General features: G+C 37.9%; 1 protein-coding gene across 5 annotated transcripts in view; it reads left to right on the top strand.

Annotated features, from left to right (window-relative positions):
• KIAA1468 (KIAA1468 ortholog) overlaps positions 1-26673 on the top strand; it is a 113830-nt gene that overhangs the window by 41755 nt on the left and 45402 nt on the right. For 3 of the 5 annotated variants that reach the window (XR_826569.1, XM_010854743.1, XM_010854746.1), the window contains exons 9-16: positions 3963-4038; positions 5044-5139; positions 5286-5309; positions 13927-14039; positions 18743-18833; positions 21499-21570; positions 25708-25848; positions 26281-26445. Coding sequence is in view for 4 of the 5 variants with exons in the window: in XM_010854743.1 (XP_010853045.1) it covers positions 3963-4038; positions 5044-5139; positions 5286-5309; positions 13927-14039; positions 18743-18833; positions 21499-21570; positions 25708-25848; positions 26281-26445 (778 nt within the window). In the remaining variant the exon portion in view is untranslated. The remainder of the gene's footprint in view (positions 1-3962; positions 4039-5043; positions 5140-5285; positions 5310-13926; positions 14040-18742; positions 18834-21498; positions 21571-25707; positions 25849-26280; positions 26446-26673) is intronic. The other 2 variants (XM_010854745.1, XM_010854744.1) reach the window with 1 other exon arrangement.

Genomic DNA, 26673 nt, shown 5'->3' with positions numbered 1-26673 from the left:
TGTGCGACCCCAGAGACGGCAGCCCACCAGGCTCCCCCGTCCCTGGGATTCTCCAGACAAGAATACTGGAGTGGGTTGCCATTTCCTTCTTCAATGTATGAAAGTGAAAAGTGAAAGTGAAGTCACTCAGTCGTGTCTGACTCCTAGCGACCCCATGGACTGCAGCCTACCAGGTTCCTCCGTCCATGGCATTTTCCAGGCAAGAGTACTGGAGTGGGGTGCCATTGCCTTCTCTAAATGAAGCCACTAGAGAAGCCCAAATGAAGAGTATAATAACAGTAACCAAACATATGGTACCCTTCGGTTACAGACTTTACAGTATGAGAGAGACTGTCAGGCAATTATAATATTGTAAAACGTAGTAATATAAGAGAAGTTCAGCTTGCTTGGGGAACACACAATCAGGGTACCTAACCTAGTCGTCAGAGTAGGAAAGATTTCAGGGAAGAAGTATTTTCTAACTTTATACCTAATGAGTAAGAAGTGAACCAGGCCAAGAGATAAGAGGAAGTCTTCCCACTAAAAGGGACTAATAGGAGCAGAAGAACACTGCACTTGGAAGCAAGAAAGGGTTTATGAAGACCGAAGCAAAGCATGCAGATGAGAAGACAACAGAAGGGGAAGTCGGAGAATTAAGCTGAGACCAAGTCACATAAGCTGTGTTAACTCATTTTAGAGACTTGGAACATGATGGTATCTAAGTTTTAAAAGAAGGTAGGGAAAACCACTAGACCATTCAAGTATGAACTAAATCAAATCCCTTATGATATACAGTATAAGTGGGAAATAGATTTAAGGGACGAGATCTGATAGTGTCTGATGAACTATGGACAGAGGTTCCTGACATTGTACAGGAGACAGGGAGCAAGACCATCCCTAAGAAAAAGAAATGCAAAATGACTCTCTGGGGAGGCCTTATAAATAGCTGTGAAAAACAAAGGAGAAGAGGAAAGATATACCCATTTGAATGCAGAGTTCCAAAGAATAGCAAGGAGAGATAAGAAAGCCTTCCTCAATGATCAGCGCAAAGAAATAGAGGAAAACAATAGAATGGGAAAGACCAGAGAACTCTTCAAGAAAATTGGAGTTTCCAAGGGAACATTTCATGCAAAGATGGGCTCAATGAAGGACAGAAATGGTATGGGCCTAACAAAAGCAGAAGATATTAAGAAGAGGTGGCAAGAATACATGGAAGAACTGTACAAAAAAGATCTTCATGACCCAGATGATCACTATGGTGTGATCACTCACCTAGAGCCAGACATCCTGGAATGTGAAGTCAAGTGGGCCTTAGGAAGCATCACTATGAAGAAAGCTAGTGGAGGTGATGGAATTCCAGTTGAGCTATTTCAAATCCTAAAGGATGATGCTGTGAAAGTGCTGCACTCAATATGCCAGCAAATTTGGAAAACTCAGCAGTGGCCACAGGACTGGAAAAGGTCAGTTTTCATTCCAATCCCAAAGAAAGGCAATGCCAAAGAATGCTCAAACTACCGCACAATTGCTCTCATCTCACACGCTAGTAAAGTAATGCTCAAAATTCTCCAAGCCAGGCTTCAACAATATGTGAACTGTGAACTTCAGATGTTCAAGCTGGTTTTAGAAAAGGCAGAGAAACCAGAGATCAAATTGCCAACATCCTCTGGATCATGGAAAAAGCAAGAGAGTTCCAGAAAAGCATATATTTCTGCTTTACTGACTATGCCAAAGCCTTTGACTTGTGGATCACAATAAACTGTGGAAAATTCTGAAAGAGATAGGAATACCAGACCACCTGACCTGCCTCTTAAACCTGTATGCAGGTTAGGAAGCAACAGTTAGAACTGGACATGGAACAACAGACTGGTTCCAATTAGGAAAAGGAGTACTTCACGGCTGTATATTGTCACCCTGCTTATTTAACTTATATGCAGAGTACATCATGAAAAACACTTGGCTGGAGGAAGCACAATCTGGAATCAAGATTGCCGGGAGAAATATCAATAACCTCAGATATGCAGATGACACCACCCTTATGGCAGAAAGTGAAGAACTAAAGAATCTCTTGATGAAGGTAAAAGAAGAGAGTGGAAAAGTTGGCTTAAAGCTCAACATTCAGAAAACTAAGATCGTGGCATCTGGTCCCATCACTTCATGGCAAATAGATGTGGAAACAGTGGCAAACTTTATTTTTGGGGGGTTCCCAAATCACTGCAAATGGTGATTGCAGCCATGAAATTAAAAGACGCTTACTCTTTGGAAGGAAAGTTATGACCAACCTAGACAGCATATTAAAAAGCAGAGACATTACTTTGCCAACAAAGGTCCATCTAGTCAAGGCTATGGTTTTTCCAGTAGTCATGTATGCATGTGAGAGTTGGATTATAAAGAAAGCTGAGCCCCGAAGAATTGATGCTTTTGAACTGTGGTGTTGGAGAAGACTCTTGAGAGTTCCTTGGACAGCAAGGAGATCCAACCAGTCTATCCTAAAGGAGATCAGTCCTGAGTGTTCATTGGAAGGACTGGTGTTGAAGCTGAAACTGCAATACTTTGGCCTCCTGATGTGAAGAGCTGACTCAATGGAAAAGACACATGCTGGGAAAGATTAAAGGCAGGAGGAGAAGGGGACGACGAAGGATGAGATGGTTGGATGGCATTACTGACTCAATGGACATGAGTTTGAGTAAACTCTGGGAGTTGGTGATGGACAGGGAGGCCTGGCGTGCTGCAATCCATGGGGTCGCAAAGAGTTGGGCATGACTGAGCGACTGAACTGAACTGAAATTTTAGAAAGAGTCCTCTAGAGTAGTGGTAATTAGAGTGTAGCAAGAACCGAAACTCGTGGGATATCTGTTGGAAGAGTCCAAGAAAGAAATGGTGGAATTTCCTGTATTGGAAAGACGTAGATAGATTTGTAAGATAGTTAGAAGGTAAAAAAAATTGATTGGATTAGGAGGTTAAAACTAAGGGAAGGATAAAGGCTTTCTGGCTTGGGCAGTTAGATGCCTTGTAGCTCCCTCCGCTGAAAGATTAGGGGAGTGGGGACATAATGAGCAAACAGGCTTCAGCTTTGGCACACTTTGGCTACTTTGTGGTGTATACTAAATAACCTCTGTTATGTAACCTTAGATGTCACCCCTTCTCTTCGTAGATTGAGCACATAAAATACAACCCATAGTTACAATATTATGAATACTATTACATAGAGACCAGTGTTATTTTACAAATATAAATGTTTTAACCTTCTTTATTAAACATAAATAGGCTAATATTTTCAATTACAAAAAATCCTTCATTTAAAATATATGTGAACATTGAATGAGCCTCTCCTTCATTTATTTTTAATTTTTTATTCTTTTATGAGGGTTCCTAACATTGAGGGTTATCATTATCATGATACAGATCTGCAAAACTTCTCAGCAACATACCAGGTTAGCCTTTGCAGCCACTCTTTACCTTTCTGGGACCATAGAGAATTAGGGAAGGGGGGAAAAAAATCCTCATTTCAGGTTTTGCAAACACTTTCTGTAGTCATTGACCTGCCATACACTTCAGGTTTAATCTATTAACATTTATAAGACATTCATTCACATAATATCAGCTCCTTTAAGCTCAGCTGCTGCTGCTAAGTCGCTTCAGTCGTGTCCGACTCTGTGCGACCCCATAGACGGCAGCCCACCAGGCCCCGCCGTCCCTGGGATTCTCCAGGCAAGAACACTGGAGTGGGTTGCCATTTCCTCCTCCAATGCATGAAAGTGAAAAGTGAAAGTGAAGTCGCTCAGTCGTGCCCGCTGTTGCTATTCCTTTTTCCCTGTATGATTCTCCAGTGAAGTGACCTTAAATCTTTTGTGGCTAAGAAATTCAAACATGTGTGAGGTAGGATTCAAGTAATGATGGGAATTAAAACCTGCAACTTAGTTTCTCCTTAAACGCCAGTTTAACTATTCGATATTGTCCCATTTTCCATCATTGTTTTCTTCTAGGAAGTTGTCTCCTGCTTTCCATCAAGCACTACTCTCTTTCTGTCGAATGTCAGCAGATAGTCGTTTAGGATCAGAGGTAAGTTATACCAGATTCCTGCAACTTTCTTAAAACATTCCGTTTTTCTTCTTAGCATTTTACCCAAAAAATAATTGTAATACAACTCTGTTTCAAGTAAAAAAATCTAAGAAATAATTCCAAAGTTTTCTGCTTTCAAGCAAAGTAGTTGATTATTTTTATCTTTGGATTAAAGCTCTGTTTAGTAAGACAGTGACTCTATACAGTATAGTTTTAATTTTTTATGTCTACCAACCTACAATTATATGCCTCTTTATGGTGTAATTTAGAAAACCAAGTCAGGTGTATATATTATTTATAACTTCAGTTATTTTTAGATTACTCCATTTTTAATTTCTCTAGGATTGATTGTCTTTGATTGCAGAGTAAATTGTCTCTCAGATTTCTTTTCATCAAGTCCTTTGTAACTGTTATTGCAGGCTTATCTTAAAAGGGTATTTTTTTCTCCTTTCTTTATACTTCTCCCTTTCTATTAATACCTTTCTTGCGGTTGGTTCCACGTCACCTCTTCTGAGCGTCTGTCCCATGGTGTTGTTAACAATCTGGAGCTAGAGAATGGTTTGGATGCAGTCTGCAGTTCTCATTGTAAGACTCGGGCAGCCCCCATGGACTTCCCCTTGCATGTGTTTTCATTATACAAGCTTCTCTTTCGCCTTAACCAAAGATCGTGACTTTGTGGGTACCTTTCCCCCCAGAACAAAGATTAAAAGCCATTGAGGCTGCCCCAGTCCTGTGTTATCGCTATTTGTTCCCAGAACTGAAGCCTAGTAAGCCTCCTTGTCTGCTCCCTTGCTTCTTCCTAGTGTTTTAAATCCTTTTCTGGTCTACAAAAATGTCTGTCCTGTTTGGAATCTCAGGTTGTTCTTGTTTTTGTTTTCCTCCTCATAAATTGTCCTTTTGAATGTGTGTTTGAAACAGAAGTGACAGGGTCCAGACCGTAGCCGCGAAGCCCCGTCGCGCACACGGCCCTCCAGCGCAGCCTTGACTAACCCTGTGGTCTTCCAGGTGTCTCGGATTGCGGACAGTGAGGCGAGCGTCATGCTGATGCTGGGGCGCTGCCTGCCGCACATCGTCCCTAACGTGCTGCTGGCCAAGAGAGAGGTGAGACCCAGAGAAGTACTGTCATCCCTAGACCATCATGTTGTCCATTTTTCGTCATTTTGAAGTTTAGTGTTATATTTTTATTTTGTTAAAGTCTATTACTTGCAATCATATTCTTACTTTTGTGCATGCATCTCTGCTCCTAGAGAATGGTTTTACACCTCTGTCAGGTGAGTTCAGTAAAACTGCATGGATTCATGTTTTCCAATTTTGCTTAAAGCATCATTAGCTTCTGCAACACTAACTATTACTGTAGGTCCATCTACGTGCCGTGAACACTGTCCGTTCTCTGCATCACCAGTTACCTAGTTTATTTGATCTCTCTCTATATATGATACGCGTGACTTGCCTACAGAAGTAGACAGTCTTGGGATTGAACATTAATAGGGACTAATAATATAACTCTTTTCTTGTACTTGTAGTTACCTCTTATTAATGTTAGTTTTATTGTATTTGTTTGGCAGTAGATAGACTTGTCTTAGAATAGGATAGTTATAATATTGTCTGCAATAACTTTTGAGAGTATCTTTTTCATTTTTCTTGTAGCTAACCTGTTGTTGACAGATGCTTTAAATGTCTAAAATAGAGTAGCAGATTTATTTTGGTATACATTGCCTATGTTATAAGCCATAAATACTATAGAAAGTATTCTTTAGAGTTATATTTCGTCATTAAAAGATTAAGGAAAAATTATCTGTAATCTCATTTAAATAGTGAATGATTTATTTGCAAACAAGTTTATTTATTTGAATTATTCAATTTATGAAATCAATTTGCAATTCACAAATTTTTTAAATAGGTTAAGAATATTATTGAACGTGTCCTACAAGTTTTCTTTTGTTATCCTCTTAATCTTTACCACTGGTTTTAATCATAATTCATGGGACCTACAGTATGATAGGTACACAGTGCATTGGCAAAACCCATATGAGAGCTTATCCTTAATTATCTGTTTAGCACAAGAAATTTGTACTGATCCTCAAGAAAACATATATGTAGAGCTTTAGTAATTCTTATACCTATAGATATTTTTAATTTAAAAATGATAAACATGACTGTTTTCTTACTGATGGTTTTATTTTACCTAACATTTAAGAATGGTTGTGTGAGATATTAAGAAGTGAAAATTTTCTGTGTCTTGAAGGATCAGTGTCCAATTTCAGATTGTTTTGCAGTTCCGCCTGGCAGAATGGTGTTTGAGCTTCTTTTTCCTTTTTCAGCTTGTAACATATTCTGTGCAGTGCATTAATGTTTGCATCCCTTTTACTATGTTTCCTTAAGATAATATTTAAAATAGCATAGAAACCTAATTGTTATGAAATGCAGTTTAAGCTTTTTTTTAATTTTTATTTTCCCTTTTTTAATCATAAAAAACTCTACCACTAAAATCTGATTGTACTGCATGAAGTTTTTATAAATTTGCATCATCAGTAATCAGATATATATATAAATATATATATAAGCATATATTTATATATACATGTATATTTTATTTGTGGTATGATGTTTACTTTTCTGGCTGATTTTAAGTTTTTTATATATAAAAATATTTTTATACTTATAATTTCATGAAGAATTGATCACTTATCTTTGTTTATTTAATTATTTGTATCATATTTTGTTTTATTGGAAATTTTACCATTTTTAATATACCAGAGTTGTATTCCCTCAAAATTAAATTGGTAAATAATGAGGTTTATCTTGCCTTTCTTTGAAACTAATCCCAGGGCATAAAAGCACAAAACTTTTATTTGATTTTATCCTTTGATATTGGATTACTTGTATTTAATATTTTACCCTAGTTCCATAAATTTATATTTTTTAAAAGGTCTTATGATTTAAGAGTTAATATTTTTGCTTTTTCTTATTTCTCAATTTTTTGTATTCATCAGTATAAGCCTTTTTATTGATATGTGACTACAATTAAAATGTCCATTTGTATGATTCATCATAGCAATAGCCTAGATAATTTAAAAAGTAAAGCATTAAAAATAGAGTATAAGGTTTGATTAAATAATGCATATTCATGGGCTAACATCTTTTGAATATGAAAAGATGTACAATACGAGCTTTTATTCCCCTGTCCCTGAGCTGTCATCTCACATGCAGTAAAATTTAGTAAATCCTTTGCCCATTTTTTAAGTGGATTGTTTGTTTTTGAATTGTAAGAGTTCTTACAATTCTGGATATTAAACTCTGACCTCATATATGATTTGCAAGTATTTTCTTCCATCCTGTAGTTGATGTTGTCCTTAAATGGACAGATGTTTTTCATTTCTGTGAAATCTGATTTCTCTATTTTTTTCTTTTGTTGCTGATGTTTTTGGTATGCATCTAAGAATCCATTGCCAAAGCTGAAGTCAGAAAGATTTACCCCTGTGTTTTCTTCTAATAGTTCTATACCTTTAGCTCCTGTATTTAGGTGACTGACCCCTGTTTGTGTTTTGTTTTTTGTTAATGTATGGAGTGAGGCAGGAGTTCAGAACTGGACTCTTTTCATGAAGTCACCCAGGTGTCCCAGCACCATTTGTTGGGGAGACAGTTGCTTCTTTACTGAATGGTCATGGCACCTTTGTCAAAAATCAGTTTGATGTAGATGTTTGGATTCATTTCTATACTTTGAATTCTGTACCATGGGTCTTTATGTTTATCTTTATGCCTGTTCCACTCTATTTTGATTGCTATAGCTTTACAGTAAGTTTTGAAATTAGAAAGTATGAGTCTTCCAGATTTGTTCTCTTTACACTATCATTTAGCCATTTAGGGCCCTTTTTGGTTTCATATAATGGGATGCTCAGTTTTGGTCTCTGCCATAAAAGTCATTTGAATTTTGATAGAAATTGCACTGAATCTGTGGATCACTTTGAGGAATATTGACATTCAAACAGCATTAACTCTTGTATTTTATGAACAGGAAATTCTTTATAGTATTTGCACACAGAATGTCTTAAGAATTGTTCCTCCTGTTCTGTTCTTTCAAAGAGTTGAGTACAATCTGTATTAATAATTCTTTAAATGTGTTTTAGAATTCACAAGCAAAGTCATCTGATCCTAGCGGTTTTTTAACTTTTGATTCAGTCTATTTGCCTGTTACAGGTCTGTTTTGATTTTCTGTTTCTTCTTGTGTCAGTTTTGGTCATTTTTGTGATTCTCGGAGTTAGTTCATGTATTGATTATCTAACTTGTTGGTAGACCATTGTTTATGGTATTCACTTATAATCCTTTTGATTTTTTTGTTACTAATGTCTTCTCCTTTATTTCTGATTCTAATTATTTGTATCTTCTCTATTTTTCTCTGTCAGTTAAAGTAAAAGATTGTCAATTGTATTGATCCTTTCAAAGAGCCAACTTCTGATGTTGTTGATTCTGTTTTTTCTCGTTCCTATATTTCACTTACCTCTGCTGTAATCTTTATTATTTTCTTCTTTCTGCTGGCCTTTAGTTTCCTTTTTCTGGCAAGGTTGTTGAATTGGAATCTCATTTTTTTTAATGTGGGTGATTATGGCTATAAATTTCCCTCTGTGTTCTGCTTATGCTGCATCTCACATGTTTTAGTATGTTCTGTTTTTCATTTATCTCAAAGTATTTTAATTTCCTTAGTGATTTCTTTGACCCATTGGTTGTTTTAGAGTGTGTTGTGTGAAATGTATATCATTAAAGCTATAAAAAGAAAAAAGATAAAAGGAGAGCACCAATTCCCTAAAAGCCTTAAAAATTAGCTAGTACCTCTAAAGACTTGTTCATCTTCTAAGAAACCAAACTTTACTCTTTTACGGTACCTTTTGTGGTTGCTCTGTGGTAAATTTTTCTTAAGAGTAGCAGTATGATTCTCAGTTACATGAGTGTGCTGTGCTAGTACAAGCATAGTAGAGTAAGTAGTAAGTTGCGAAAGTTTGGTCCACCTTCTTTGCCCACGTTGTGTTTGTGTGTATGTGTCTGGTAATTTTCAGAGTAAACCACATGCTCTTGAGCAGTATCAGAGTTTAAAAGTCACTTAAATATTTCAGTTAAGCTTCCTAAAGGCTGAGACCTGGGAATTACAGATATTAATAATTCTAAGAATAGGTATTTTAGCAGCCCTTGAAGTATAAAACTTTTCCAGAGGTGAGTAATCTTGTCTTTTCCTTATATAAGTCTTTGTAATGTTTTTTTTCTTTATATGTTACTACCAACATCATGACAAATTTCAACTGAAAATCCAAATCCAAGGGTGTATACTTATCAACATTTGAATTATTGTAATTCATTATTGCTTAATTCCTAGGAAAAAGACTAGATGAAAAAAATTTAGTAACAGCCATCTAAAATTTTTTCAAAGCTGAGGTTATAGGAAATATTTTCAGTGGAATAGTGAAGACAAGTGGTGACCTATAATTAATTGGACTGATATCACCTTTCTAGAATTGCAGAATTTTGCTTCCTGACCTGAAGTACTCACATATTTCCTCATTGGTATCTGATCTACGTGCAATACTTCCTTTTGTATTTTAGATTCCTTTCAGATCTTGGAGTTATTATCATATCAACATTCCCATACTTTTTTGAATTTTAAATTGTGCCTGATCTCATTTCCTACTTCATTTCTTTTCCCTTTAACATCTGATCACTCACATTGTTTTAGATCCTGTTTAGGTACTATTTTTTCTTCTGTGTTTGTAGTCTGAACACATACTAATCTTTAAAGACTAAGAAAGTCAAGTAAAAGTATTCATTAAATCAAATGTAATCATCTCTGAAGACATTTACTGCCTTGAAAATGATTTCTTTGTTATCATTAGAATTTATTTTGTTTTACTTGAAAACTGAAAGAAAAATACTGGAAACCTTTCCTGTTGAATTGTGGAAGGTGGGAAGCCCTCCATATGGAGAGAGCTAGTGCTGTCAAAGTGGCGGAAGTCACACCAGGTGACGTGAAACTCATTCACTTGGGTAAAGCGCAGATTACTAAGTCTTTTAGATTAATGATTTCTAAAGGCCTTAGAAATGTCTTTCCTAGTGTCCATGGTAAGAAACTACGGGAATACCTTCTGTAATAGGATTACTACACTGATTTCCTCTCTAATGATCAGTAGGAGATCAGTTTTATATTTCACTTCAGTACACGTTAACTGATAAAGCATGTTTGGAAATATTTAAAATGTCTGTTGCCTTGAAATATGAACTCAGTAATGTTTTTGTGCAGGGTAGGCAAGGGATTCCTTTTGTATATAATGTTTATCAAAGCTTTATTATTTTTCCATGGTTATTATTCAAAGACATTTTTAAAACCACTGTCACATTTTCTGAAAATCTAGACACCAGTTTTTAAATATTTTATTTAGAATTATAAGGAAACTATTTAAACACTAGATTTCTTCAGTTGGAAATGATGATACCAATGAGAAAATATTGATTCAAATCTGTACGTTTATGCGTACCATCGACCCTCCCTTGAACAGTGCACAGATTATGTGTGCTGACCGCCACACAGTTCAGTATCCAAGTATAACTTTACATTCAGCCAGCCACAGATCTGTGTAGTAATGTAGTACATGTTTATGGGGTAAAATCTGCATATAAGTGGGCTTCCCTGGTAGCTCAGCTGGTAAAGAATCTGCCTGAAATGAAGGAGACCCTGGTTCAATTCCTGGGTTGGGAAGGTCCCCTGAAGAAGGGATAGGCTATGCACTCCAGTATTCTTGGGCTTCCCTAGTGGCTCAGACAGAAGAATCCATCTGCAATGCAGGAGACGTGGGTTTGATCCCTGGGTTGGGAAAATCCCTTGGAGGAGAGCATGGCAAGCCACTCCAGTATTCTTGCCTGGAGAATTCCCATGGACAAGGGAGCCTGGCGGGCTATAGCCTATGGGGTTGCAAAGAGTCGGACACAACTGAGTGACTAAGCACACACATACTTCATATAAGTGGACCCACAGCACAATTCAAACCTGTGTTGTTTAAGGGTCAACTGTAGTGTGAAAATCCTAAATTAGAGTCTTGTGGATAGACTAGTACGTCAGAGGCTTGAAAAAGGTGAATTTACAAGCAGTAAGATACGCAGCACAGCAGATAACGTACTTACAGAATTCATTATTTGGAGAGTGGTATAAATGGAAGTTGTGGTTAAATGAGTGACAGAGGAAGAGGAAATTAGGATTTTTGAAGCTGGTCATGACTTAGCAATTAAAGTTCTGATGGCTCTGTCACACAGACTACAGCTTCCACTTTTCCCTGCCATCTCCTTCTGGACCTCCTCTCAGCTCAGTGATGCTCAGGAAGAGGAAGCCATCTGGCACACTTTATAACTGCCGTTGCCATCGAGGTGCCAGGATGTGCCCAGTTCTCCTTGGTGTAGAGTATCAACCGAAGTGTATTGGCACTGACTTCCCACATTTGCTATTATAGCCAGCAAGAAATAAAAACAGGTGGCAGAGTAAATTATTACTAACTGTGATTGAGAAAAGTGAATGTTTCTCTAAAGTCCTGAATTCACAGAATTGTAGGGTTCAAGGAGACAACGACGGACAGATTTTTTTTCCTTTCCTACGTGTCCGTTGGAATCGGTCGGTAATGGCTGCTGTGTTGAGAAGGGTTTTGAGGCCAGCTTTGATCTCAGAAAGGAAAATTAACAATCTCATTAGCAATAGATAAGAAAATGACAAAATATATGTATTTTTGATTTCTGTACTCAGCTTAATTCCTGTATGTTTCAGTTGAGGAAACAAAAACTCAGAGAGGTTCACAGGTTTCATTGGGTTCTTTGGTACTTAGGAGTTTTGAGACAGGAGCTCTTCGAACTCCGAGTTTAGCGTTCTTGGTTTGGCACAACTGTAGCCACATTCCAGTTGAAAGATTCATTACAGTAACGTATAACATAAAATTCCTCTTTGATTAAGAATCACTAAGCCTCGTGGTTTAAAAAAAAAGAAAAAAGGAAAAGAAAATGTAAGGCACAAAAGTAAACAGTAAGACAGTTATTTTGGTATACCTGTTTTTGAGATAAAGAAACTGTTATTCTGTATTTTAGACAGAGGGTATATGCGTGTACTTGCAGTTAGAGCAGATATCTTACCTACACTTCATAACTTTATTTCTTTAATGAGTAATGCAATAGGGAGAGAGTAGAGTGAGATAGTTTAAGAGTGAATATTTGGAGATGACTGGGAAGCAGGAAGAAAGGGTTACGAGAAAGCAAGAAAACCCATAGGAGAGAAAGAAAACCCATGGGACATGAGGGAAAAGTACAAGTTAAATATTTAGGGCCTTTTTGATTTTTCAGGCATTAAGATATTTTCTCTTTTTGTTAGTACTTTCTAGAATAACTAGCTTTTCATCCTTAACCTTTTGCTGTCAGTGGAGTATGCTCATGTGTCATCCTGGTCCTCTCATTAGTGGCCTGGCCCTTAGCAATCTCAGTGGAGCTCTCTAAGGACCCTTGGTATTAATGGTCCTCACCCATCAAGCCTCATGGTAAGCATATTTGGGAAACATCAAAATACAAGGATCTATACATACACTGTTCCATTCCCAGTACAAAATTATTTTCCCCGCTTTTCAGTTATTCACTAATCTAAAACCCACAGAGGCTCCTAAACAGAAAGATGACAGAATAAGTGTTTTAAATTTAAATTTGCTTTTGCTTCTCAGATTTGTTTCTCCTCTTCTTATCTACATCTTTGTGCTTTGAATTTAGATTTATACCGAGTAATTATAATTTTAACATAATATATGTAAGACATTAGAAATAATGGAAAGGACTTCTAGTCATGCCTTAGTGTCAGTCTCAACTCCTCTAAAAGCATATCATCTGTTTCTAAGGGAACGTCCTCAGAATAATGTAGACTTTTTTTAAAGTGTCATGCATTAATACATAGTGATTAATTCCTATTTTAAATCTGCTAATACTCTTTGGGGGTAGGGAGGTAGATGGGAAAAATAAACGAGAATAATCATTCTACCCTTTTTATTATATCATAGTGATTTCTTTAAAATATCTGCAAAATAACTTAGAGGATTTCTCTCCAAAAATACTTTATCACTTTTGAACTTTTATTTCATTAGATTTGCAAATCTACTTCAAAAGTGAAAAACATTAATATCTTTTAAATGTATTTTAGAATTTTGCCTCAGTTTAATTAAAATGTGAAAAAACTTTAATTTTCAAATACTTTGTAAAAGAGAAATAAACTTTTGTCTGTTTCCTTGAAAATACTAAATTTACTTCTCTATGTTGAAAGTGGAACAAAATATTATTTAAAATTTTCATTTCAAAATAGAACATTTCTACAAGTGCTTTTACAGAGAGCATTCAACACCTATGAAGATGGTCTTTTTAATTACCCACTAGGTTAGGTGCTAAGGGTATAAAGTTATTAATTATTTCTGATCCTACTGTGCTTATGGAAGTATGAAGAGTTATCTTTATTTTCTGTTTTTCATTTTAGGTTTTAAAATATAGTTAACTTCTGAAGTTTTTATTTAAAAGCACTTTCAAAATGTAAACTATATGAGCTTATAGTAAGATAAAATGTTACTTAGTGTAAAAGGTGATAGACCCTTGGGAAGTATTGGATGAGAAAACAAGGTTAGTTCAATCATAAGTTACTTTATTACATTGTGATGTGCACCTTCTGCACAGTCACTCCATAACTGTGTTTATCTCTTGAATTATCAGCCTTACAAAATAAAAATTTGCTCCTATGTTGAGGTTTATTTCATTTAAAACTTCCACTTATGAATACTTTGGGGGGAAAAGAATATTCTGCGATGCGTTTTTACTTTGGCTCTTTCCACCTTCGTGTCTCTCTAGGAGTTGATCCCCCTCATCTTGTGCACAGCCTGCCTGCACCCTGAGCCCAAGGAGAGGGACCAGCTTCTCCACATACTCTTCAATCTGATCAAGAGGCCCGACGATGAGCAGAGGTGACTATGGCTGCTTCTCTGGGAAATAAATATAATGTGGACTTGCTCTTTATTGCTTTGACATCATGATTGCCTTTCTAATCTAAATGCCGTCTCTCCTTTCTAAGGTCTCTTAATAAAGCAAACACTGCCCCTGTTCACAGTGCCCTACAGCGCTCTCCTTGTCATTCCAGCTGCTCACGTCGCACTGCCACACTTTTGTGTTAGGTATCTTTGGGCTGCTAATTATGCCATTAAGTCTTTGCTTTTATCTTTCACATTTGATTTCCAAGAACTCCTAAATATTTCCCTTTTCCCCCCACAGATGAGCTAGATACAGCATGGCCTCTTAATAGTTATGGTTTACCAGAAATAAAATATTTAACATAGGAATGTCTGCATCACCAATCAGTTTCTGTATGGCTAGAGGGATACAGTGTTTTGGTTAGTCCTGATTCAAACGCCCACAATCAAGGATGCCTGAGTGGAGAAATGAGTTGTACTTGGGAGTGGTGAGGGGCATGAGAGTGTTGGGGGCAGGGGGACAAGACACATACCCAGGAGACTTCTGGAAGAAAGGGGAATGGGTTTTTTGCTCAGGCAGCCGTGATAGATGTCTCCCCAGAAAGCAGACTTTTAAATACTAGGAGAAGCTGTGCAAGTGTGAACGTGAACAGAATATCCTAGTGGAGGGTAAGCAGACCAAGCACCAGTTGGACAAGACTGAGCTGTTGGAATGTTTCCACACTGTAATTTTCTGTCTTAATAAGCAGATAATTTTTGCTTATACTTTCGCAAAACAATAGAGTTATACATTAAGATTAGGTAACTTGATATAATTTTAGTTCTTGTTTTATTGACTATTACAGTTTTTACCTCTTCTGAGAATGTTGGAAAATCATAAAGTGAACCATACGACAAATCAAGCCCAAAATTTAAAACACAAGGAATCTCTCCACCATGAGAATAAAAAGTCATGTAGACTTTTAAACTCTGTGAACATGTATCTCTTTCCTACCCTTATTAAAATATACCTGAGCAAGCAGACATGTTTTTTTTCAGGATCCAGTCAAGATTAATCTACATGCTAGCTGAACAGAAGTAAGGGAAATTCAATCAGGTTCCATTCATTGCAAACCGAAAATTTTCTTAGGACAATTTGATGGTTCTGTCTGTGGGATCGCACAGTCGGACACAACTGAAGCGACTTAGCAGCAGCAGCATATAGGAAAATTAATATTTTATCTTCTCCTTGAAAATATTATTCCCTATCTTGGAAACTTAATTAATAAATACTACTTATTACATTGTCATTTTTAGAATGCAAGGCAAAAATCTCTCAATTTACATAGCCTGTTTTTACAGACTCTGCTGTAAAGCTAACAGCTGCCATCTGGTGGCCAAAAGTACCTGTCAGCCTGACTTCAGGTCAAGATACGTCAGGATTTAAAAACGCATGTTCACAGCTGATCTTCCACTTTTCAGAAATAAAGTTATTTATTTAAATAAGCTAAACTGTTAACTACATTTGATATGAATAAAAAATAAAGCAAAATTTTTAAATTAGCATAAGTTTGACATGTAATCGTTTATTACTTTTCTTTACTTACTGAATCACAGGCTTCCTTGCGTCCTGAGAAGGACACAAGGACTGTCCAGTTCTATGCTCAGCTATATTGCCTTTTTGGTAATTCTTTGCTAGCAGCCATAACTAACACCGTATTTCCACCTATTGTGTCAGTTCAGCTGCTCAGTTGTGTCCTAGTGTTTGTAGCCCTATGGACCAGAGCCCACCAGGCCTCCCTGTCCATCACCAACTCCCGGAGTTTACCAAAACTCATGTCTATCGAGTTGGTGATGCCATCCAACCATCTCATCCTCTGTCGTCCCCTTCTCCTCCCGCCTTCAATCTTTCCAGCATGAGGGTCTTTTCCAGTGAGTCAGTTCTTTCCATCAGGTGGCCAAAGTATTGGAACTATAGTCCGTGGAATTTCTCCGGGCCAGAATACTGGAATGGGTAGCCTTTCCCTTCTCCAGGGGATCTTCCCGACCCAAGGATTGAACCCAGGTCTCCTGCATTGCAGGCGGATTCTTTACCAGCTGAGCCACAAGAGAAGCCCATTATGTCAAATAGCAGTCAAATAATTTCACAAGTAGGAACAGTGTTTATGATTTCCCACAAGTAGAAACAGTATTTTTACTATCACAGGAGTCTGTTTCCGATGCTATTAATAATCTGTAGCCATCTGATCTTTTCTGTTTTCAAGTATATTTCAAAACTGACCTACTTTTTAGAATTGTGACTCTTAATTCTGCTAAGAAGTTTATTTTGAGGGGCTTAACATTTTTTGAACAAATTTGTACATGTTTAATATAGTGATGGTGACTCACGATTTAAAGTTATTTCACATGAAGGTCTTATACAAGTGTATACTTCTTACATTTGTTCGAAATGCTTAAATTTCAACAGTTTATTTATTATAATTATCAAATATTTCGGAAACCTATGTATGTGACTTCTCATTATTTTAACAGACCAGTAGGGGTAGAAATGATCAGAAATGAAGAAATTTTTAGTGGGAAGCTAAATGTCTGTCTTAAAGCTTGGGAATTTCTTTTTCCATTTTTCTTTTATCCACTTAATTTGCCTTCCTAAAGTCGGAGCAAATAGGAAAAGAAAAGTTGGGAAGCCATCAGAGAAGACAATGACATAAGCATAAAGGGAAATTATATAGATAAAAGTTAGAAGGTTATGGTGAAAGGAAGCTGCCGTGTGCCGTGAAGACATGCTGGCTCACACTCTCCTGCCTCCCACAGGCCTACTGCCTGTCACTGTTCCCCTCAGCCTGAGAGCCGTTGTCGCTGACTTGGGTAGCCTAAGCAGAAACCTAAAGTCACGCTTCAGTTTTCAGTTGAAGTGACATATCTTAAGAAACAGCAATGAGGAACTGCTTTTATAGTTGATATGAATTAAACTTTATGTTTTGTTTTTCCTTAAAGTTGGCTACTTTGAAACATCTATGGAAAACATGCTTTTTTTTTCCATCAAGCTTTACTGGTTTTGAAGTCATAGATAATCAGAAGTAAAAAAAAAAAAAATTAACATTCTGACTTTCAGAGTCATTTTAAATGTACCTTCATTCTAAAAAGTGAAAAATCTTTTTCAAAATTTTGAATTATAAATCTATCATCAAATGAAACTGTCATATTAATTATTTATATATTGTTTTATAACAAATTACCCCAAAAGAAAGTGGTTTAAAGTAACACTTGTATTATGATTTATGTGAGTCAGCTCATCTGGGTCTCTTACAAAGCTGTGGTCAAGGTGTTGTCTGTGGCTGTAGTCACCTCAAGGCCCGTGGGGGAAGGATTTGCTTCTGAGCTCACTCACGTGGTTGGTCATTGGCAGGATTCAGTCTCTCATGGATCTTTGGACTGGGGGCCTTGGTTCCTCCTGCACTGACTTATAGCCAGAAGTTGCCTTCAGTGCTCTTGCCTGGAAAATCCCATGGACGCAGGAGCCTGGTGGGCTGCAGTCCATGGGGTCACTACGAGTAGGACACGACTGAGCGACTTCACTTTCACTTTTCACTTTCATGCGTTGAAGGAGGAAATGGCAACCCACTCCAGTGTTCTTGCCTGGAGAATCCCAGGGACAGCGGGGCCTGGTGGGCTGCCGTCTATGAGGTCGCACAGAGTCGGACACGACTGAAGCGACTTAGCAGCAGCTGCAGCAGCAGCCTTCAGTCTCTCACCACCTGAAACCGTTCCAGCGTGGCAGTGTCTTCAGAGCATGCCCGCTGAGAAGGCAGAAAAGACTGTCTCACGAGATGGCTGTCACAGGCCTTTGTAACCTGATCTCGTAAGTGACATCCCATCCCATTATTCTGTTCATTAGAAGCAAATCCTTGGGTCCAGTCTACACTCAACAAGATGGGGTTACACACAGGCATGAATATCAGGAGACAGACCCATTAGGAGTCGTGTCAGAAGCTGCCTACCACAGTTATCTTGGGTTCAGTACCAAAAATTCTCACTTAAGTATCATTTTACTAATACAGTGTCAGAGTTTTTAATTACAAAGATCTGTCTGCTCAGTCATGTCTGACTGTTTGTGACCCCATGGACTGTAGGCTGCCAGGCTCCTCTGTCCATGGAATTTTCCAGGCGAGAATATTGGACTGGGTTGCCATTTCCTCCTGCAGGGGACGTTCCCAACCCAGGGATGGGACCCGAGTCATTCGGGTTTGCTGCATCGACAGGTGGACTCTTTGCCACTGTGCCACCTGGGAGACTGAGCTATAGGAATACTGGGAAAACAATCATAGATTGATTAACTAGAAACTGAAATTCATTAGAAATGGAAGCATTAAACATAATCTCAAAATGTATTATATATATGGGAAGTTAATTTAGGAGATTCAGCTTTACAGCTGTAGAGAATCTCTTCACAACATCTTTCAAATGGTGTTGCCGTTGCTGGAAGGACGAGTCTTAAGAAACTCACTCCCTTGGGGCAGCCTATCGATTGGGAAAAGTCAAGAGTGAAATTTGATCATACAAAAATAATTGCACTCCATGGTAACTAGAGCTGACCTTCTTAGCCCTTCGTCCTAGCCGCGGTGCTGACGCAGATGCTGGTCTACAGTCATTGGTTTTGTCTTTCAGGCAGATGATCCTGACGCAGATGCTGGTCTACAGTCGTTCGTTTTGTCTTTCAGGCAGATGATCCTGACGGGCTGTGTGGCATTTGCACGCCATGTTGGACCCACACGTGTTGAAGCTGAGCTTCTACCACAGTGTTGGGAACAGGTAAATAGCTGTATTGGGTCTTCTCTAGGTTATTGGAAATGCTCACATTGTCTTTTAAAAATGCTGTTAGGAAATATGTGGGATATAAACTATGCTAGGACTTCTCTTGCCCAGCCCAGTGACTTAACAGTGCTTAAGAAATGTCTGGCATGTTTTGCTTTATTCTGAATCAAGTGAGATACAAAATACAAAAAATATATATAAAAAACTAATGAGTTCAGGGAAAGCAAGAGGCTCTGTGTATGTATAAGCAAGGAGGTAAATAATAGACATGCTTTCTGTATATACTGTATACTTGTATATATTACAAATATATACAGAATATAAAGTGTAAACCTTTGATGTAAGAAGTCTGTATATTTACAATTCAGCTCACTATTTACTAACAACACTTTTGGTTTTATATTGAATATTCCTGTCTTCTCTAAAACTCAGGATCTTTGACTTTGTACACTTGACATTTAGGTCATTAAGTAACTCATTGTTCCATCTTAAAAAGATGAGTTTCTTACTTATGAAGACAGATTTCATGGCCTTCTTTATACCAGCTCTGTCACTTGTTCTTAAGAAAAAATATGACTCTCTGGAATATTGCTAAGGTATATGGTCTTTGAGAATTCTCTTCCCACTTTCTTCAGATATTCATTTTTTCTCTAAAATTTAGTAGCGTCATCTAATTTAGTAAGCTAGAGACATTGTTTGAAAGGGAACATTATGTGTGTTCACGTTGTCTCTGACGTCCCTGTGCCTCCTGTAGATTGTAGTGCACAGAAGCTTAGGGTGAGACTAATCACTGAAAATCAAGTTAAATTGGAAACAATATGCACAGCTTTGAATTTACAGTTCTCTACAGTTCTGTATACGTACATGTCTTTTTTGTTTTTCCATCTTCTTTTCAGCTTTATTGAGATTGTGATTCAGATAGCATGCGACTCACCTATTTCAGGTCTCCAGCGCAGTGGTTTTTAGCAGTCACAGGGATACACAGCCATCACTACAGTCACCTGTAGAGCAGTTTTATCGCCCACAACAGAAGCCCCAAACTCTTAAATTGGTTCTTGTATTTCAAGGTTGTTTTGGCTATTCTGAGTCCCTTCAATTTCTGTATAAATTTTAAGATCAACATATTGGTTTCTGCAAAGAAGCCAGCTGAAATTGTAAGGATTGCCTTGAATCTGTAGATCAGTCTGGAAAATGTTGCCATTCCAATAGTGAAGCTTTCAATCCATGAATTTAAGATGTCTTTCCATTTATTTTGGCAATGATGCATGTATTTCTTCACCTGTAATCACCGCAAAGAGTAAAATCTGAGCTTTTTACTCCACTGGTAAAGAATCCACCTGCAATGAGGGAGACCTGGGCACGATCCCTGGGTTGGGAAGACCCCCTGTACAAGGGAAAGGTACCCACTCCAGTATTCTAGCCTGGAGAATTCCATGGACTGTACAGTCCATGGGGTCGCAAAGAGTCGGACACAACTGAGCGACTTTCACTTCACTTCTCCATTTATTTAGGTCTTTTAAATTTCCTTTCAGTAATGTTTTATGGTCTTCAGAATATAATTTACATACTTTTAAAGTTTATTCCTGAGTATTTTATTCTTTTTAATACTATTGTGTAAATAGAATTTTCTGTACTTTTCTGGTTGTTCATTGAAAGTATGTAGGAATACAGTTGGTTGTTGTGTGTACATTTAATTTTGAGACTTATCCTGCTAGACTAAAGAAATGTGTAAGTTTATGTGTAACATATTATGACATTCAAACCATTTTGTCTGGAGGTTACTGTTCCTGGGTTAAGCCTAACTTGGAGATCTCAGTTACCAACAACTCCCCCACTATCTCTTCTGTAACCCGAATAAACATGGACATCAGGGATTTGTCAGCCGCCTGCCTCCAGTTTGTTGCCCAGTAGATTGCTGCATAATATCTTTTCTTAATTTTAGGCATCCAATACTTTAATGAATTATGTCATCTTTTCATATGGGAGTATGAGAACAGATATACTTCTTTTCCAGTCAAAGAAAGATTTCTATCCTATGAAGAAGACATATGGGAACAAAACCCAGTATGTGTCCTTTTTTTGTTTTTGGTATTTTTTGTTACGATTCCGTGTCGTCATTACAATAGTAAAACCCCATCGTCTTGCGTATGCAAGCAGGAATGAATTGACATCTGCTTGCTTTAAAAACAAAGCCACAACACCAGTCAGGAGCTCTGGTTAAATCATTGATGATTTGCAACTTAATCCTTGAGGTGAAAAAGAGGAATGACGTATCATTCCTGGTACATCTTGTAGGCCATGTCAGTAAATATCTAGAAGCTGGATTTTCCAAATTTGAAAATATAATAATGTTCCTAGGGAAGGAAAAGGTTGCTCCTGACATCCTAAGGAAAGCTTTCTTGGGTAAGCCCACAATCTCTAGATACCTTGCCATATTTTCATCTTTGCTTTATCCTCTTTCTCTTCAATAGATAACCCCTGTGATCTCATTTTTTAGGCTCTCTCTGAGTCCCTTAATCCTGATCCAGGTATAGGGATCCCCAGAAGTGGAAAGAAAGAAGCTTTATTGCATTCCTAACAGGATTTGTGGTGAAAAATAATTCTCTTTTGGAGGAAGGGAGAGTATGTTGTTTATGTTTGATTTATTTATTTTTTACTCTAGATTAATCACAAATACCCAGAAAGAAGATTGCTTGTGGCAGAATCTTGTGGAGCGCTGGCACCTTACCTTCCTGTAAGAACTGTAATTTTTTCTTAAAAAAAAAAAAAAACCTTTTCCTTCTTTGTTTAGCAATAGAGAAACCTTTTTTTCAGGTGTCTTATTATACGTTTTAATCCACATTGTGTCCTAACAAAGGAAGAAGATGAGCTGAATAAAGAAAGCTCACATTGGTACCATGTGACATTGCAGACAGAGGGGCACATTAGCCATTGATTTTACATGAGTATAAATATATTAAACCTCATCAGGAATTCTCAAAGTTTAGTCTGAGGACCCTGGGGAGTTCCTTGATCCTTTCGAAGAGATCCATGAGATGAAAATTATTTTCATAATAATACTAAAGCATTTGTGTCTTCTTCTGTGTGTTGACAGTCACACTGCTGGTGCAAGCACAAGTTGTGACGGGCCCAGTGCCAGTGCACCAGCGGGGATCAGAGCAGGGACCCCCGGGGAGGCGGGCGGTGGCCGCGCTCTTCACCACCGTGCACTCACAGGGAGTCAGCTGCACTGAGACATGAACTTGGTGACCCAGTGAAATTATTAACCCTACTACATTTTGACCCTAAGTATGCCTCTTGTTTAATATTCTGTATAATCAGCTGGAAGATACTGATATTAAGCCCTTTTGCTGCATTCTGAACTATGATGGCTGTTGCAGAAAGAAAGCACTCAGATAGTTTGAGTTGTGAGCTGAACCACTGCTTTTCTCATGGGACACCAATTTTACTTGATAGATCACTGAAAAACAAGCTGTGATTATTCAAACTTGGGTATGTGGCAGACATTTTCATGAAGATAAGTGACATGGAGCCTTGCTTCAAGAAAAACAAGTACAGTTTTCATTGCCAGTGATAAAGTTAGAACTTCTAATGAGAACAAGAATTTTGGAAACCTTGTATTCACCATTCAGAGCTTGACAGCTTCTATCCTTCTCAGAAGAGGCTATGGAGATACTTCTCCCTTTCTGAGTTACACATTTCTGTGAGGCCCGGTTTTCTTAAGTCCTCCCACCCAAGCAACAACACAGTTGAGTGCGAGCAGATGAGAGGATCCGCCCTGTCTCCTTTTGAGTCGGGTGTCACTGAGACTTGCAATATAAAGATGAGAGGATCCTCCCTGTCTCCTTTTGAGCCGGGCGTCACTGGGACTTGCAATATAAAGATGAGAGGATCCTCCCTGTCTCCTTTTGGGTCGGGCGGCACTGGGACTTGAAATATAAAGATGAGAGGATCCTCCCTGTCTTCTTTTGAGCCGGGCGTCACTGGGACTTGCAATATAAAGCAGCACTATTCCTCCCACTAGTTTTTTTTTGATTATAGTTATTTCCATTAAAATTGTAATTTCATTAGTCATGTTAACCTTTAAGAAGTTTATTGTTTTTAATGAGTTAACAATTTGAAATTTCTCATTTTTAATTTCTGATATGATAAATGTCAGGATGATATTCCCCAGCCAAACAAAAGCTGTTTGAGGTGCTCGTTAGTTTCTAAATGACCAGGAGCCTCCCGCCAGGAAGAAGACTGAGCACGCTGGCCTGCTGTGCTCCAGCAGGTGTCTCCTGATGGGCCGAGGGTTTACAGGGGATGGAAGCAAGAGGTGACAGCAAGAATGGTTTTACTTTGAACAATGGTCATTTAAAGCAGAGCTTGACAAAATAGAGTCTGGAGACCAAATGGAAACCACAGCCTGTGTTTATAAATAAAGTTTTATTGGCATGCAGCCACACCCATTTCTGTGTATTGTCTGTGTCTGCTTTCGTACTGCAACAGCAGAGTTGAGTAGCTGCAGCAGAGACTTTTTGGCCCAGTTTGCTGACCCCTGCCCTGAAGGGTCATTTCTGTAAGACTGCTCTTTAAAGGGAGTACGAAAATTGGAATTGTGCAACAGTACTTGGGAGAAGGCAATGGCAACCCACTCCAGTACTTTTGCCTGGAAAATCCCATGGACAGAGGAGCCTGGTGGGCTGCCGTCTTTGGGGTCGAGCAGAGTCGGACACGACTGAAGCAACGCAGCAGCAGCAACAACAGTTCATGAGCTATTTTGTTACATTTACCATTACCTCACATTCTGTAGTGTGAGGGTGAGTGAAGACTGAGAAACCCAAGAGTCAGACAATTGTCTTTTTAAAAAATAAAATTTATCTTTTCTTTTTATACAGAAAAATACAAAGAATAATTCAAGAACAATTCATAGTCTCCACTCCCAGAAATGTTGTTGTTGTTGAAAATAAATTTTCAGACAGTACAGAAAAGAGTAACATGAAAATCAAAGCCTTCCCTGGCCCTAGCCATTCTCTCCAAAGACAGACATCTATCGTTAATGGTTTTTAATGAATACTTAACAGAAAATAAAAATTCATGCATATGCAAGCTTACAAATTTATATCTTTAAAATTTTTCTTATTCAGAATTAATCACACTGTACAGTGATCTGTATATGCCTTGTGTGGGAATCTATGCATTTTAAATTTTCACATATTGTTGAAACCTCTGTATCTTGCTTCGGTTGACATGTGGATTTTTAAATTTTGACAGTGCTCAATTGCCCCCAACCAAGACAGCACAGATTGTACTCCCATCAGCAGTGCATCAAAGTTCTTATTTTCCCATACTTCTACCAGGAACTGGGCATAAACTTTTTTTTTTTAGTGTTTTCTTATCTTTTCAGAGAAAATTATCTTATTGTGATAAATTGTGTAGGTTTATATCCATGAGTGAGTCTGAGCACCCTATTATTTATTGTTCCAAGAGAGAGCTGAATATCCCATGCTCTCAAGGAAGGAAGAAACTGTTCCACACTGCTCCTAGGACTAGAATGCGAAGCAGTGTTAGTAATGGACTTGATGTTTCCTGCATGAATCTCCACTTGCCTCGTTACCCCACTGTAACTGGTAGCAATAGAACCTCAGTGTAGTCATAGCTCAGATGGCATGAAGCCTCCTAACTTGTCCCGTGGGTTTCCTTAGCACGTGGAAGCTGCCACAGTTGACCTCAGCCTCGATCGCTGCAAAGCGTATGCCCGGCTGAGGTTCACTCACCTCTGTCGTATTGCCTGTGTAGATACCACCCAGAAAGCCCTTTTAATTCACTTTTAAAGTGACCTTGGGAAGCAGTATTTAACCTAAATGATAAATAAACAAGGCTGTACCAAAAGGTATATTCACCACCCTAAATGTGACCAAATGTTTCTATAATTACATATATTTTTGTTTTTAAAAATTAAAAACTAGATTATTTTAAAATGTCTTTCAGACCTTGCTCTGCATACCAAATCACACTGACTGGAGATTTACAGGAGTGGTTATTTCCTTTTATTGTAACTGTTAAATGTAAAAGTGACCTAAACAAGTTTAGGTTTAAAGAATTTTATACATTGATCAAGTTACAGTAATGGTACAAAAAAGGGAAGGAAGGGCAAGAATATGAAAATAATGACACTTTATTCTAACCTCAGACATTAATTAGGCTGAATCCATGGGGGAAAAGTTGTATGAAATTTAAGACGCAGTAGTAGTTGACATTATATTTAATAGTAGCATCGGAAAATAGCCGTGCAGTTTTATAAGCACTTTTAAAGTTTACTCTCGTATTTTATCATTCTGCTTTTTTTCCCCCCTCAGTTCTTCAAAAAAAATAGCAACACCAGGATTTTCGTTTCCATGCTCCTATCCCAGGCAAATGTTTTGATTACCAAAGTGATTTCTGTAATCCTTCCTGTTGTTATGACTATCAGTGCTTTTCTGAGTTCCATAGGTAGTGAGTGATAGAATAGTCATTTTACACAGAAGAGCCTGTTTATGGCAGAGTGGTGACGGTTGATTTGCCAAAAGTGCATTGTGAAGGTTTCAGGGATTGGCACATACATAGTAAAAATACAGAAATATGCTGGGAGATGATCAATACCAAGTTCAGGGTAAATGTTACCTTTAGAGAGGAGAATTAGGGGAAAGGGGAGGGTGGAAGAGAGTCATGCACTTCGGCTGCATCTGTAATGTCTTCTGTGTTTCAGAAATGAGGACTTGAAGCAAACATAGCAACGTGTTAATATATATTTAATCTGGATTGTGAATACATGGGTATCTGTCATTTTTTTCTTTCTTTTCTGCTGCTAGTATAAAAAAATAGTTAAATATGTTCTTGTTCATTTCAGAAAGAGATCCGTAGCTCCTTGGTTCTTTCAATGTTGCAACAAATGTTAATGGAAGATAAGGCAGATTTGGTAAGAGAAGCTGTGATCAAAAGCCTTGGTATCATTATGGGTTACATCGATGACCCAGACAAGTATCAGCAGGTATGCTTTTCAGAATAAATCCCATCTATTCCATTATAAAATTCCGAATGGTGTAATATCCCAAATCTCTGATTCAAATACCCCGTACTCTATAGTAGGCATCGCAAACATGTCAACCTGAACAAGGTAAAGTTGGCTGCCTGGTTTCAGTTCTGCAATTTCAAGGAGAAAATGCTTTGATTCATTTATAGTATCTGCCACAGCTTTGTGGCAGGAAATTGGCAGCAAGCATGCCATTTTCTCTCTGGTTTCCCCATCAGTGGATACATGACGTTTTTCTTTAAAGAAATTGGGGAAGGTAGGCTTACGAATGGCTTCTTTCTCGCTTAAAATGTCTTCTAGATGTATTGGAATGTATGTTTGTTACATTCTATTATGTTTTAGGCTTCTGTTTTGTTTTAAATCTGCGTTATGTCTGTTTCCGTTTGGCAGGGTTTTGAACTGTTGCTGTCAGCCTTGGGTGATCCCTCAGAAAGAGTCGTTAGTGCCACACATCAAGTGTTTTTACCAGCCTATGCCGCCTGGACTACAGAACTTGGAAATTTACAGTCTCACCTTATACCCACATTGCTGAACAAGATTGAAAAACTTCTCAGGGTAAATGCTTCCTTTATTTATACAACAGAAAGTTTAAAAGTGTGTTTTAAGGCATCTTGAAAGAATGTTGGGGAAACAGAAAATACCACTTCGCTGAACATTCTAATTAATTACCCGTTAAAGATTCTATTGGTCTGGAGCCAAGAGAGATTGAGGAAGTTTTGCTTGACTGAAGCTAAGGAGAAAGGGCATGATCTGACTTTGTTAGCTAAAATAGCATCTTTGTGG

The sequence above is a fragment of the Bison bison genome, unplaced genomic scaffold, assembly GCF_000754665.1.
Source record: "Bison bison bison isolate TAMUID 2011002044 unplaced genomic scaffold, Bison_UMD1.0 scf7180017864349, whole genome shotgun sequence".
In the NCBI taxonomy this organism is placed as follows: Eukaryota; Metazoa; Chordata; class Mammalia; order Artiodactyla; family Bovidae; genus Bison; species Bison bison.
The sequence above is the reverse complement of the archived record's forward strand: the minus strand, read 5'-3'. Positions and strand labels throughout refer to the sequence as shown.